The 16,619-nt window shown below is 34.1% G+C and overlaps 1 protein-coding gene across 4 annotated transcripts in view; it reads right to left on the reverse strand.

Moving 5' to 3' along the window:
- Epha6 (EPH receptor A6) overlaps window positions 1–16,619 on the reverse strand; it is an 822,128-nt gene that overhangs the window by 545,618 nt on the left and 259,891 nt on the right. For all 4 annotated transcript variants that reach the window (XM_013503527.1, XM_005375499.2, XM_005375500.2 and 1 more), the window contains exon 4: window positions 5,689–5,844. In XM_013503527.1, the coding sequence (XP_013358981.1) occupies window positions 5,689–5,844 (156 nt within the window). The remainder of the gene's footprint in view (window positions 1–5,688; window positions 5,845–16,619) is intronic.

A 16,619-nucleotide genomic window follows, 5' to 3' on the forward strand; every position in this document is an offset into this window, starting at 1 on the left:
TTAAAAAAAAATTATAGTAGGGGACTTCAGTTCCACATTATCACAAATGACAGATCAGTCAGACAAAAATAAATGCACAAAGAAATATCAGATTTAAATGACTTGAAACAATTGCACTTTTTCAGTATCTACAGTGTTCTACCAAACAATAAAAGAATGCACATTCTTAACAGAACATGGAATTTTCTCCAAAATAGAGCACATGCTAGATCATATATCAGTCTTAAATAAGAAAGCAAAAATACCCCACACATATTATCTGATCATAGTGCACTGAAACTAGATATCAAGAGCAAAAGAAATGACAGAAATTATGCAAACATATGGAGATTAAACAATTCATTCTTTAATTATCAATGGATCACAGCAGAAATCAAGGAAATATCAGAAACTTTCTAGAAAGAAATGATAACATCAGTACAACATACTGAAAACTAACTGACACAATATAAACATTCCTAAGGAAGAAATTATGCTGTGAATGCCTGTATCAGAAAAAGAGTGAGCCAAAATAACATAATAATGCATCAAAGATCCTAGAAAAATAATTCATTCATCCTGTGTATGGTTTTCTTATTCTCAATTTTATTCATTTTTGTTCTGATCTTTATAAGTTACTTACTTGTGCTAGCTTGATGGGGACCACTGTGAAGCAGACCTGAGCAGGACTTAAATTAACCAATTGGATTTTCATGCTTACTTATGAGCCTTGGCTCCTTGTCTGGAAATGGATGGTAGACTCATAGTAAGTGAAACTCTGTGAGTCATTATCTTACTAAAGCCTGTAATGGTGGATGAAGCCAGAAAGCCTCAAAGGATAAGACAAGAGCCCAGCCAAGGACACCTGGGTCTGACTTCAACTATATAAAAACTATAGCCTCAGTCATCTCACTTCTGAGGGGATTAACTTAATTCTTATTAAGGATGAATTTAATACCTTACTTGGAGATGTCCCTGAGTACTCACCTCCCTTTTTCTGATAATCAAATAAATAGGGGCCACCCAACAAAAGTCTTGGAGTTAGCCCTGAGAGAATTTTGAATTTTGTGAGAAGGCTTTGGTCCTCTTGGAGCCCTGAAACCACTCCATTTGCCTCTTTTTATTTAGCCTTTGCCATACATTTGTTTGGGAGATTGTGGAACTGATCAACCTGCAATAACAAGGGGGTATTATTAACCTGATACTAGCCTTAGATTTATGTTGCTCTTGTTCTTGGGACATTCAGTCATCTGATCTTTTACAAAGAGGGTAAAAATATACACTGGGGAAAAGAGAGGTTCTTTAACAAATGATGCTGGGAAAACTAGATATCCACAAGCCAAAACTGAATCTAGACTCATATTTCTCACCATATGCTAAACTAACACCAAGATGGATTAAAGCTCTAAATATAAAAACAGAAACAGTTAATTTGCTAAAAGATAAAATAGGTAAAATTTTAAATACAAAGGTATAGAAAAGGACTTTCTGAGCAGAATTCCAATTGCACAAGAAATAAGTTCCTGAATCAACAAATGGGATTACATCAAATTTAAAAATGTTCTGCACAGCAAAGGAAACAAACAAACAGAGAAAAGAAACAACCTACAGAATGGGAAAAGTTATTTCTAGCTACTCTTCAGACAGAGGAGTAATACATAGAATATATAAAGTAATAAAAATTATAGCCTCCAATATAGAAGATTCAGTCGAATAGGTAACTGAAATGAATAGATACTTCTCAGAAAAAGAAGTGCAAATGGCCAATAAATACATGAAAAATGTACACAATTTCTGTCTATTATAGAAATGCTAATTCAGACAACACTAAGATTTCATTTTATTCTAGAAAATAGCTATAATTAATAATCAAATAATAACAAATGCTAAAGAAAAACAGGACCCTCCTCCTGGTGGGAATGTAAACTAGTACAATCAATATGGAAATCAGTGTGAAATTCCTCGGAAAACTAAAGAAGAAATTTTAATTGACCTAGCTCTTTCCATTCCATTTTATCTTTCTGAAAGATTTAAAGGTATCATACTACAGTGATACATGCACAGCCATGTTTATAGCAGCATAATTCATGAGAACTAAACTCTGGAAGCAGTCTGTATTTTCATCAACAGAAAATAGATAAATAATATTTGGTGTTTATACACGAAGAGTGCTACTCTGCTATAAAGAGGGATAAATTGGAGTCATTTTTATGAAAATGCATATACCTTGAGACCATAATGTTAAGCAAAATAATTCAGACATGTATGTTTAACTACTGCATCATTCTTTATATGAGAAACTCAAAGTTAAATAAATTAAAGAGGAAAATAAAGGATAGGAAAAAGGGAGATATTTTTCAAATGGGCATGGGACCAAGAGTTTTGGGAGAAGAGGTGGAAGAGAGGAGAAGGGGACATAAAAATAGTTAAGGCATGTTATTACATGAGCCAAGTCCCAATCAGTATGTACTGCAAACAGGTACTAGAAAAGTTTTTTTTAAGTCAGTACATTATTTCCTTCAGTCTGTAGGAATATAAATGATGGATGCTATTAGCCTAGCGTAATAGTTCAATGTAAATCATTTAGTATTTGAATATTAACTTACCAGAAACTTTTAAAATACAAGAGTTTTCTTTACTTAACTTTTACAGAATATCTACTTTGTGCAAAATACTGGTTTTAGTACTTTTCTTTTATTAATCATTGGGACAACATTATATGGTACATATTGTTGTTATTTCTGTGGTTGGTGCAAGTCAGGCCAGGGGAGGTTAACTAATTTGTTCAACTGTACCGATCTAGTGCACATCAAGATTCCATCTCAAATGCTTTGGCTGTATAGGATGGTGCACCTCCTAGTAAGCTGTATCGAAACCTTACTAAACAAGGCCAAAACAGCCTCGCACAGAGGCATCATAGAGGAGCACTGACAGTGGATGCTCTGGTGGCTGCAGAAGAAAAATCCCTGCTGCTTTGTTCTTACTTTGGGTTCTCTTTTTTGACCCCTAAGGGCAATTTAGAAGAGCAGCATATGCCCCTCCAAAATATGCCCCTCAGGCACAAAGACTATTCTGAGCTGATTATTTTGAGAGACTACAGACAACCTAGGAGGAGCTCTGAAAACAAACAAACAAATAAACGTTACTCTTTAGTAAGGGAAATGCATATCAGTAAAGGAAACCTCCACTTAAAGACTGTTTCTCTGTCTTTTCAGGAGACAGATGACTGGGCAGAGACTGCTCTCATGAAGAAGGCTGTAAGTTAAGTGCACAATAGGCCTTTCTTTATTGTGATTTTCTTGTTTATTTTACACTTTCCTGTCCCAACAGCCTTTTTGGTTTGTTTCAGTTTATTTAAGCCCGAACTCAAACTCATCTCTGAAATTTGCACATCCTGAGTATCTCCCACATATACACATTAGTAACTGTTTGCTTTTCTGTTGTTAATGTGTCTTTTGTTACAGGGCTCCATGACAGTTAAGAACTGTGGTGACAGAGACTGAACTGTGTTTCCTCCCCAGCAGCAACAACAGCGCACTTCTTCCTAAGTTTCTGCTCAGGGGTGACAATTAAACCTCTTCTTTTTTCGCCTCTTGTTAGCCTATTCAGTACAGTAGTTTTTAAAAATGTCGTGTACATACCAGTCTTTTGAAAAAGGAAATAAATTGAAGTAACAAAATGCTAAACTAATATATGCACATGTCTGATTCAACAGTGGCAGAAAAACTCACAGTATTTATGGGCTTGTTTCATCTCATGTTTTGTTCCTCAGCTAGCCTCTCATTCCAGGGAATAGACCCTCCTATTTACTCCCCTATAACACTCAAAGAGTTTTTGAAGGTGGGAATCATTTTATTTTTTCAATTTACCAATTGTCTATTTATGGCCTATGAACATAAAAAAACACTGATTCTTTTCCCCCTCATCACTCAATTAAGAATCTACGTTCCATTTCATATGCAGATTTTAAAAGACAGTTATTTGGCAGACCAGTGACTATAAAAAAAATTCCATATACTTAAACTGTAGTATATCATTCATATTACAATATAATAATATACACTAATTACACAAGAAAATATATATGTATACTAACAACAAGGTTTATCATTATAAATTATTTTTATAATAAATAATATTTATAATTTATATTTTTCTACTGAAAATTTAAAGTATATTCTCAAGAAAAAGATCTAGCAATTGTCCAAAGAAAGTAGTCATTTAAAATTTCCAATAAAAACTGCTCAAAAGGAAAGAACAACTGGAATGAGGGAAAAATAGAAAAGAAAGAAGGGGAAAATTATGTATATAGAATTGTTTATTGTTATTGTTAATTGCTTAATCAATCTTACATGTCTATATTTGTTTATGTAGGTAACTAATTTGAAGATATCAATATGTAATACACCAACCACTGTTAATTTCCTATCACCTTGTCTGAAATTCTGTATTTCTTGTATTGTTTTTGTATTATTTTGTAAATGTATGTGTTTGTTAATATGTTTTTGTTCTTTTATCTTTAAAATAAAAAAATAAATTTCCAATAGAAAGCAAATATTACATCTGCTAATGAATGTGTTGCATTTTTTGTCAATTATGTTTTCTAAAATCATTTTACAATAAAACCTATAGTTAAACATAGAAACCTGAGGGGCATCATTTAAGCTTAAAAGCTGAGACAACTCTTGTCTCTAAGGAATATGTGACATAACATAATTCTTTATCTATAGTACTTTTGCTTCTATAGAATTATACAAGCAATATTTTTGTACCCATTGATCATCAAGAATGATAAATTTTCTCTTTTAAAATTTTTTATTTTAAAGAAAATATTACAAAAAAGAATAATAGCAAAATACAAACAAAACAAAGCAAGAACATTAAAAATGATACAGGGTTTCAAACCAAATGATAGGGATTAACAGTGGTTGTTATATTACATACTGTTATCTTCAATGAAGTTGCTCAGATTACCAGATGTAAGAATAGAAGATTGATCAAATCATTAAAGGGAATAAGAAAATAATGCAATATCTTGTTTATAATTTTAAAAATCCTTTATAACTGAGTGTGACATTTTACTTTTGTCTGGCTTAGCAATGTATTAATAATTCACTTTTATTTTCTAAATGTATAGGTATTTCACAAGATTTAAATAATAGAAGACAGAAATAATCTAAAATTCTGAGTGTAGGCATTGAAATGACCTTCACATTTAGAACTAACATTCTACTGGTTCCAACCAAAACAGTGAGGAGAAACTGAGGGGGAAATATGGACAAACTCAAAAACAGCTTCCCTGAAAACAAATGTCAAGGAGATTCAAACTTTCCCTAGCCCCAAAAAAACTTTATTTTCATAATTCATGTGCTGTAACATGGTTAAAGTGATGAGCAGAGGTTTTGTTTATCACTTCTACTTTTTTCTTAAACCGTCTTAAGTTAGCAACCACAGGTCTTGCTTAGGTAATATTTGCAGGGTGTCAAAGTAGTTTCTGCATGAATACACCAAGAAGAAGTGGAAATTTTGAGAAGTAAATGCAGATTTAAAACCATGTGAAAGACAATGATTCAGAGAAGATAGGGCTCTTTCCTTACCAAAGACACATTATACTGATAACACAGGACTTTGTACATTTGTTTATAATTAAGCGTAAAGAAACCCAAGGGGTTGGATGCAGGATTCCAAATGCACAAGGTGTGGACTTACTGGTGCATGCCATAGAAGGTGGGTCTTTCTCAGCTCTGAAGTAACTCTTTTCACACTGACAGACAGAAGTGGCTTCCATGTAGGTTAAACTGTGTGGAGGGCATTTAGAACACTTAGTGTTTCCAGCAAATGCTTTATAGAATCCTGGTCTGCAAGCTGTAAAAACAGGAAAAACAATTTCTTTTTAGTAATTTTTCTAGAGGATGTTTGGGCAACATTTTAACTTATACATATTTAGAATCTAAAGAGTTCAGTGTAACACATACACAGAAATGTCAATATATTCATTAATATTAATAAAATCAAGTTAGCAGTTTGTAATGTTAAGCTTAACTGTCATCTTGATTGGCTTGGGAACTTTGTAAGGGATTACAAAAGCACAGTCTTGGGTGTGTTTGGACAGACCATAAAAGCATGAGTGTGGGATCTATATTTGATCCTCTCTCCTTCCTCTCTGGCACTGTTCCCTTTTCTGTTTCCTGGAATTCAGGAAGTAAGCAGTCTTCCCTACCAAATCCTTCTGCCATGATATTCCTGCCTTGGAGCCAGTTTGCCCAAACTGAATCCTCTGAAGCCATTAGCCAAATGAACTTTCTAGTTTTAGATTGCGGATAGTAGGTATTTTCTCTCAGCAAAAGAAAAGCTGACCAATGCATTACTTAAAATCGTAAGAAAATTATGACATTCTATTTGAAGTTGCTAAATTTTAAAATCAGTGTACCTCAAGCAAATATACACACTCACACAAACATGCACATAAGCACACACACAAACCATTCGTGCTTCACATGTTTAAGGATGCCCATAACCAGCAGTACACATGATGGCTTTCGTAGCTTTGGAAAATGGCATTAAAAACATTGACTCACACTGTTAGACATGCACTTGTGTTCCACTTCTTTCTTAATCTTCTTGGTACCCAAGGACAAAGTCTCAGTTTGGACCTGGTATATGTTTAGCACATTTGTTAGTAGCTAAACTTTCTTTAGTTTACTAGAAATGTATTATATTTTGATATTTTGTGTTTGGTTTTATAAAAGGTTTAATGAATTATCAAGAAGTTTAAGTTAAAGAAAACTATCAATTCTTCACTGGAAAATTGCTATTAAGAGATTAGGTATTCAATATCAGTATCCACAGGGAATAGTGGTATAAAATTATTATAAACTCTCTAATTTCTTCAAAATTAGTAATATTCAGCTAATAAAAATGACTATATCATCAAAATATTTCTTCCAACCAATGGAAAACCTGAGTATATGAAAAACATATATAGTTATTTCCACTGGTGGTTTGATAAATGAAATGTTTTTTAAAACATATGCAATTTTATAAATTTGATCCTAAGAGGTAATAGTTGTAAGACAGCAAGCCACAAATATTAATAAATCAAACATACATTTTTGTTAGTAAATATTTTCTACTTAATTACCCAATTTAAAAATAACTGAATTCAGAGTATTTAATAGTTTCTCAAATAACTTTAAAAGTTGAACTTATCTAGAAAGTTGAGCAATACCTTTAAACAATTACAGTATTTAAAAATCTAATAAAGTAGTCAATTTATAAAGAATTAAGTCTAGCGGCTGGGGATGTAGCTCAGCAGCACAAGTGCCTGCCTGGCAAGTGCAAGGTCCTGAGTTCGATTCCCAGTACCAAAAAAAAAAAAAAAAAAAAAAAGGAAAGAAAGAAAGAATTAAGTCTAAATAAAGGGCTAATATTGAGAATAGTCCAGTGGTATTTTAAATATAATTTATATATTATTACAAAGGCATAGAATAAGAGCTATTTTATTTTTCTTTTTTATCTGCCATTTAAATTTTAGCCACAAATATTGTTTAGTATATAAAACAGTCTGTTTTTAATCAAATTTTGGTATGTCAAACATTGTTCCATTTTACTTTCTGAACAAAAATTTAAGTGATAATGTCTTATCTGAAGGGGTTTCAGCTTCCTTTTAGATGCTTCTTAACGCTTAAAGCAAACTTTGCTCCTTCCACAGGACCTTTTCTGCTTGTTCTGACCCCAAGCTATATTCATCGTTTGCTCCTTCTTTCCATCAGATCTTAGTTGAGATGTCACCCTATCAATGAACCCTTCCCTGATGGCCTTTTCAGAGTTGTAACTCCTGTTAAGTTGCACCACAGGATTTTATCTATTTGTGTTTTTAGATTTAAAATGTTTCTGGTAGGAAGCAAGTACTTACTTGGATATCGTTATTGGTTTTGAATCCAACTTGACAATGTTTGCCCTTTAATTGTGCTCTTCATTTTACTTACACTTAATTGTTTCCTCATATAGGGAGGCTTTAAGTCTTCTGTACTACTCTATTCTATTTATCCCACCTGCTCTGTTATTGTCCCATTTGCTTTTCTTCTGCCATCAGACCTCTATGGAGATTCTTATCTCCTTGGTTGGTTTAGCAACAAAACCCTGACAAGGGCTCACAGAGGACCTTCCCCATAGCTCCACTCCAGAGTAGCACTGTCCTCTCATACATTGTCTAGTGAAACTTAAATTCCTGGTCCCATGTGTACTCTAAGATCTATGCTCTTAACTCACAATCACAAATCCCAGATTTTTAAAATCAGGTTCTTAAAAAAAATCAAGTTCTTTCTGACCTTTTACAAGCTGGAAATGGTCTCAAGATATGAAATTGATATAACTATAGAATTATACTATTTTATTTATCATCTTTGTTACCTGGTGTCTCTTAAAAAGGACTTTTGCATATATTTTGCATCCTTTTTCTCTTTTTATTTCAGGTGTTGTATATTGTTTCATTTTGGAGACAAGTAAAAATCAGACTGCTGAGTCACCTTACACTCTTTTCTGTCCCTAATTGTCTTTTCCTGCTATTATATATTTATTGTATCTCTTATATTTAGTTTCTCAATAAAATGGTTTAAAATTTTATTTCAAAGTATAATGCAATCCTGTTGCCATCAACCAGAATGTCCAAGATGAAAGAGAAATACAAAACAGTTGTTGGAGAGGATATGATAGCATGAACTGTCATATACTACTAGGGAAGTTTGAACTTTTTCTACTATTTTGAATACATATTTGGCAGTATATCCTACTGATGAACATAAACATACCATTTGACAGAACAGTTCTACATCTTGATATATACACAACAGAAATGTCTGAAGTGAACCTGGATTTTTTTTACTGCTGTAAGCCATACCAAGTTCCATTGCTAAGTGAATTGTAATTCCTCCACATGATACTCATTTCAGATATTGATATTCATTATATGAAATTGTGTTGACATGCTGACCTTTCCCACTTGCTTTATCCTTGTTACAGTAAGCCTTCTCCTAAGGTTTGGATCTAAAATGAGGTTTGAAATAGGAACAAGGATTCTACTGGGAATTAAATCAGAGCCATTTATATTACATTTTGACAAAGCACTTGTCTATATTCTGTCCATGTCCTAAAGGTTTGGGTTTATTGGGTTTAAAGGTGATAGTTTATTTGGCAGGGGAAATTTCAAAGCAGTATAGCATTCAGGTGGTGGCATGGATATTACTGACTGCTTTTGTCCAGATTTATAGTGAAAATCTAGAGCAAAAGCTGGCTAGAAAGATTTGCAAAGCTTGTATTTCCGTCAGAAAAGAGGTGGGTGTAAAGTTGAGGCCAAGAAATGTGGGGTTACTGCAGAAATTAGTGTTATAAAAAGAAGCCAATACTTTCCACCAGTATGATAGGACAGAAGCCTTGAAGGAATGATCAGACTCCATGCATACCAGGCATAAGGAAATAAATGTACGACTCTGAAATACTCTTTAAGATGAGAGCCCCAAAGATCCCACTTTATTTAGGGCTCAGCATTTTCCTGAGTTCAGCCATCCATGCTTTCAGAAGCTGCTACAGAAATGACTTTCAAGAAGGCTTAGATAGTGCTGGTTTTGCAGGTGTGCAGTATGCAAGAATTGTGGGTCATACAGGCTCCTACCCAAATTTGAAAGGCAGGTCTGGAAGGCCAGACAATGTATGAAGGAGTTTAAGTCCCTGCCAGGAACCACTGAGATGATGCATGAAGCTATGTAAATAAGGTTGAAACTGCAATGGCAACCCCTGAAAGTTGGAGACACCAGGAACATGGGATGTCTGTCAAGCTAAGGCATCACGTAGAGTCAGCTCAAGAAAAGGTCATTTAGAACACAACCAGCAAGGCTGTAGGGACAGAGCTGTCTGAGTCTTTGCAGTTTACATCATGCCAAATGTACACTAAATGCTGAACACGAAGCTATAGAATTTAATGTTTGCCCGAGGGGGTTTTGGTCTTGCTTTGGTCCAAATCCTTGCTATTTTTGTATTCTTTCTTTTGCAGTGGGAATGATTATTGTGGTGGATTGACAACTGGTGGTCAACTTGTTAACACCCAGCTGAACTGATCCAGCATGGTGCTGGGTGGAAGAGGTCCACCTGAGGATTGTTGCCAGCAGCATCAGAGGCAGAACTGGAAAATAAGAAAAGCTGTTGAAAGCTGTTGGTTTTCTTGGAGGAGCTTGTTTTGCTAGCTTTCGATGAATTTGGCTGTTTGGCTTGTCAAAGGAGCTCGGGACCTCATTGTCACTGAGCATGGCTACAGTTCACTTTGCGGGAGCTCTGGTCCTCACTCTGAGTATCGCTTCCTGGCCAGATGGTGCACTGCTCATTTTCCTGGAGAAGTTTGTCACATTGGCTTTCCTGATGGGAACTCAGCTGTCTTGATTATCGAAGGAGCTTGGGACCCCACTGTTGCTGAGGATAGCTGTGATACTTTTCATGGAAGCTTTGGTTTCATTTTGAGCGTCATTTCCTGGCTCCAGTGCAGATCCTTCAGCCTGCTAGCACAGATCCTTCAACCCGCTGGCACAGACTCTCTAGCTTCCAGCACTGACATTTCGGTCTTCCCAGCACAGATCCTTGAAACAGGCCTGCATGAGATATTTTTGGCTCTTGGCCTCCAGCTGGATTCATGGGGGCATTGTTATGGTTTCTAGATCTTCAGCTGGACTCACGCAGAACAGGGCTGTGCGATTAAGGCCCTCAGGTAGATGCTTTTGGTCTTTAATGTGTGGACAGATTTCTTGCACGCTCATGTATATGACTCTTTGGGGTGACTATTATAAAATAATCCTATAAATTGTGTGTCCTGTATTGTTTCCCTTGCAAACCCTGACTACAATTATCTTGTGCCATTGTATCTTGGGAGTATATAATATGTCTTTTATTTTTATAGGGACTTATGGATAAGAGCTGTCTGAGTCTCAGAAGAGAATTTGGACTTGACATTTTGAACAATGCTGGAAATTCTACAACTCTGGAGATTCTTGCAGCTGAACTAAATGCTTTAAACCTTACAAGAGCAACTTTAGCCTTTAGAGATGTGGCAGAATGTTATGGTTTTGATCTAAGTTATTGTTAAATTAAATATATTTAGATGTAGGGCTTTTGAAGGTGACTGGATTATAAAGGCTGTAATTTCATCAAGTGGATTAATCCATGCATGAGATCATAATCAGTGACATTGTTAGGCTATGAAATCGTAGGGAAGGCCTTGCTGAAGCGAGTGAGGTGCTACCTCGAGGGCTGTATTTGGTCCCAAGCCCCTTCCTTTCTCATTCTTTCTCTCCTTCCCACCTACCATGAATTGAGCAGCCTTCTTCCAAAACACTCTTCTACTTATTTCTGTCTCATCATAGTCTTAGAAACAACAGAGTAAATTGAGTATGGACTTAAACTGTGAAACTGTAAACCAGAATAAACTTTTCTTCCTTTAAGTTGTTTTTCTAATGTATTTTGTCACCATAACATTTAGCAAACTGTCATACCTTCTACATACTCTTAGTCTTACTGGTTAAGTACCCTAAGAGAATGGAGATTTATTGATATATTTCATCAATTATATTAACCAAAACATACAACTTACTAAATATCACATCATCATATAATTGGAGTAAACATAGTCAGTGGAGAATAATAAAAAATAAATCATGACTTATGAAATATTTTTGAAATTGTTTTTGCCCTTATTGCTAAGAGTAGCAATAATGCTAGGATGAACACAATATATTGGAGAAATGGTGGATCTGTGAAATGCAAAACAAGTATTTTTCTAAAGTACATTATAGATAAGTTGAAGCACATAATTTTCTATTTCAAAAACAAGTAACTTGAGGAACTTTAAGTGATTTCTTAAAGTAATCATCAGAAGATGTGACATATAATGTAAAGATCTATGAAATTTTACATGTTTAAGCAACACTCAGTGTGTGTATAGTGATGAACTTCAGATCCTACCATACAATTTCCCTTATAGAAGGTTCAAATTTTACTGTCCTCATAAAAAAGAAGTCATAAAATTTAAGTATTTATTTAGGAACAGTTGAAGCAATTTTTACTCACATGCACATACAAAATTGCAAAAAAATTATGTTTCATTTAAAATAAATACCAAGAAATATGTAATCTATTCTACACATTATTTTAAAAATTGAATGGCTAGGCTATCTATTGTTAGCAATAGTTTGTAGATTTAACCTTATTATCAGAAAAGTAGAAGACAAAAGTCCATGGAAAATCTTACTTGGCATACCAGGCTATGCAGTTCTCTGATGAAACAGTGAATTGTACCTCTACGACAGGAACAGATATTAGTGTAATTGAATGCTTTTCCTCATAGGTATTTTATTTTGTCTGTTAGTTTAGATAAACTTAAATAACTTATCAGTAAAATATGTGATTTGCATCACTTCTGAAATTATTTGGACTCATGAATGTAATTTAAGAAATTGTCAAAGGCAGCATGTATTTTACTGTTTTCATAGATGGTGTGGTATATTTTTAAATTTCACTGCCATTGAGTAGAGAAGGCAGAAAAGTTTAACTGCCTAAGAGTTCACATCACTCAGGCAGCACATCTGTTTATGCACTGATCACTTGGGTGCTGCTCAGAAGGCATCGTCACAAGTCAGCTGATTCCTGTATTGAGTAAATTTGATAAATACCCAGCAGGGGGATAGCTGGGTTGAATGGGACCTCTAGACCTAGTTTTTGGAGGAATCTCCAAACTGATTTCCACAGTGGTTTCACCAGTCTGCATTCCCACCAGCAGTGGAGAAGGGTTCCTATATCTCCACAACCTCGCCAGCATTTGTTATTGGTTGATTTCTTAATGCTAGCCATTCTTACTGGGGTAAGGTGGAATCTTAGTGTTGTTTTAATTTGCATTTCTCAAATAACTAATGATGTTGAACATTTTCTCATATATTTATTTGCTGTTTGTATCTCCTTGTCTGAGAAATGTGTGTTCATCTCCGCTGCCCATTTTTGGATTGGGTCTTTGAATTTGGAGGGGCTGAAATTTTTTAATTCTTTATATGTTCTAGATAGAAGCCCTTTGTCTGAGGGACAATCAGCTAAAATTTTTTCCAAGTTTGTGGGTTTTCTTTTGACTCTGCTGGTGATTTCTTTAGATGTGCAGAAACTTTTCAGTAGGATGAGATCCCAGTTGTTGATTCTTTCAAGTGTTTCACGTGCAATTTGGTTTTTATTCATGAACTCTCTGCCTACCCCTATGTCTTCGAGGTTTTTACCTACTTTCTCTTCCAATAGATTTAGTGTTTCTGGTTAATTTCTTTTGCATCACTGTGTAATTGAGACACATGCTTGAGATCATATGGTAAGACAGCAAAGTTAAAGTCTAAAACCATTTTAATTCATAATCTGAATTTTCTTCATAAGCTGCATTTGTAATTAGAACAGCACCACTGTTTGGAAGAGTATGCTGACTTTGCATTCTAGTGCAGGATGGAGTGAATCATAAAGTTTAAAGGATGAATTGAAGTTGTTGTTTATATTACCCATTTTATAATAGAAATATTCCTGTGAATTTAATTGATATAGTTTTAATAAATGATTTCATTTCTCATATTTTTGGTTTGAGATAATGGTAGGAAGCAGAACTAAGATAGCTTTATTCAGGCTATTTGGAATAAAAATATATCCCATAACTTTTATTTCATTTAAATTTTTTTATGGCCACCTTATTTTATGAAAAAATAAGCAAGATATTTCATGCTTCAGTTTTCAGAGCAGACTCATAAAATGAATTGTATGCATGACTCAAACACTTTAACAAAACTCACTCCCCACTGCCCGAAGTGCCACATGCTCTGCCGCCTCAGTGCTTTGATACCGTATATCTCTGTTGGTTTAACAACAAACTTAAAGTCCATTCTTCAATTTGACAATTGTAAATATTGTGCAGTCATATATTTTTGGCATTTCTGTAACTGAAAAATACAGAAAACTAACGTAAATATTAAATGTTTAATTACTAATGTAAGGTAAACACTAGAGATTTTCCTTAAGTAAGAAAAGTATACATTGTCTTTTTTAGAGGGAGTTCTTAAGCATATTGAAAATCAATGTAAAAATTAAAACATTTTCTAGCTTGAGAACAAAACAGTTATTTTATAGATATCATTTTATTTACATCTTACAAAGGCTTCATGATGTCTTAATAGCCCCATTTCCCAAATAAGGAGGCTCAAGCAATTGTTCAAGGTCGTGGAGGTGAGACATAAGCAATGCACAGAGGTACTGAGTAGTAGTTTGTATTCTATCTTTCAGGTACCATCTTAAAATAGCTTACCAAAACCTTCATCTACGTTTTTGGAATGTTCTATAAATACTGAGTAGAACTAAATGGAAACAGTATCTTCCATCTGGTACAAGTAGAGTACCAACATTGATCCATTGCGGTTTGGATGTGATATAGTCTCATGGATTGCAGGGGTACATTCAAGGGCAAAACGTAGCAGCAAACAGCACACAGTTAAGATTCAGAATGTCCAGTGCATTGCTTGCAGTAGCTCTATATGGCTGTGTAATCAGCAGAAACTGTGTGGGTTTTACATATTTGATGTGTCTGGTTGTAAATATGGTCTCCTAATCTGTCTCATCTTTAGTTCCACACACAGAGCCATTCCATGCATTAATGCTGTTGACCTGTACCTGAGTTTTTCAATGACTATTTTATACTCAGGTAGATCATCTGTAAGCTGATGCTTGAAAAATACAATTTTCATGGTAAGAAAGAGCTCTTCTGTAAAATCAGCTATAGCATTTCATAAACTTGTAGTCAGGATTTCTACTGAGAACCAAGAACCACATACAGTTTTCTATTACAGAGTTATAAATCCATCTCATTGATCAGATATATTTTACATATGAGAATGTTCATGCATAAGAAAATATTTTAAACTTAGTAGAGGAATTCTTAGCAGACTTTTATGCAACTCCAAACCCTTTAAAGAATCTATTTTATACATTTCATATCAGAATTTCTAAAGTTGGGACATACTTCAATCACTAAGTTAAAACAAGATATTGGTACAGACCAATTGTATTAGCAATATACATCAATTTTTATCTGTATGTACCAACTGCATAGGGCACACACCTTCTTTTATAGGTATTTATAGGTACTTATAGGTATAGGTATTTTATAGGTTTTATAAGTACCTTTTATTGGTATTTGATTGGCAGTGGTTTGATTCCATAACCATTTCAATATTAGAGTGTATGCACTTGTGAGCAATTATGTTTGTATTAAAGTTCTCATCCTTTAAGACAGTGCTTACAACATACATTAGGTGCTCAGTAAATATTTACTAAATGAATAACTAAATCTTATAGTGGTCTTTGATATTCCATGAGTTAATAAAACCAAATTTTTCATATTCATTCAATATTGGTAAATTATATTCTAATAAGGCTTACAGGGACCAACACTTGCAGAAGACAAAGAACATCGTTTTACACACATTAATAAAATGTCATATTTAAGTGCATATATTTAAGATGATAATTATAAATTATAATATACTTTTATATTGAAACCTGCAATTTTAGAACATTATCTCAAATTATCACGTTGATGAATATATTCAGCTCTCATGTTTGACTATTTCAATGTGAATGTATGTGTAAATTTCCTTTATTTGCACCTTTACAAACTGGGTAATTAACATAAAATTAACAGTACTATTGCAAGAATTGTTAAGATTGTACTTGCATCTTCAAGTACAATCACTTTCAATTATTCTCAGGTGGAATAACTTTGGAAATGTATAATTAACTGCAATTATTATTCACTCAGCATATAATAAAATAGTAGAGGATATAGGTTATATGAATTCCAGTCCCTGAGGTGCTAATAAGCATAAACCTCAAGTTATGTAACAATATTAGATTAATTAAATGCTGCAATTAAATACTGTACCACATAAATGATATGGATAATAAATGCCTGGAGTTTCTAGAAGGAACATATTAATATTTCGTATAGTAGCTAAAATCAACATTTTAAGACTATACACGTAGCATTTATTTGGGACCTATCCGATGGAAGGTGAGAATGATGAAATAGGTAAAAACTGTGTAGAAATGGAAATGAGTATTACAGCTTTAGAGAGCGGAAACCAATTTGGCTACAGAGAAGACCTAAGAGTGGAAAGAAAGCATACAACATAGTTATTGGCAATATGGCATCAAGAGTCTCAGAAGACAGCCTTACCAATTCATATTTCGACTGAAAACAGGCATATATGGCAAAAGGAGAACAAGTCTATGAAAGTAAAGTCTGCCGATGGTGAATCAAACTTATTAAAGAGATGTGAGATCGGAAGTACGGAGATCAAACAGAAGCAGGCACTGAATCAGAAAGTTTATCAAGTAAGCAAGGGTGATGAAGGTGACAAGAGGAAAAAGATGCATTTTGAAGAGAAGTGATCTTTAACCAGATCGCTCTACGAGAACAAGTTAAACTTTAAGTACTGTTTAATTATAGGTGTTAATTATATTTGATATGCTTTATGTTATTGACCGAATAGTGCATGAAGCATTTGTGGCTTTTTTTTTTTTTTTTTTTT

Source organism: Chinchilla lanigera, unplaced genomic scaffold (genome assembly GCF_000276665.1).
Source record: "Chinchilla lanigera isolate Chin_1 unplaced genomic scaffold, ChiLan1.0 scaffold00006, whole genome shotgun sequence".
In the NCBI taxonomy this organism is placed as follows: domain Eukaryota; kingdom Metazoa; phylum Chordata; class Mammalia; order Rodentia; family Chinchillidae; genus Chinchilla; species Chinchilla lanigera.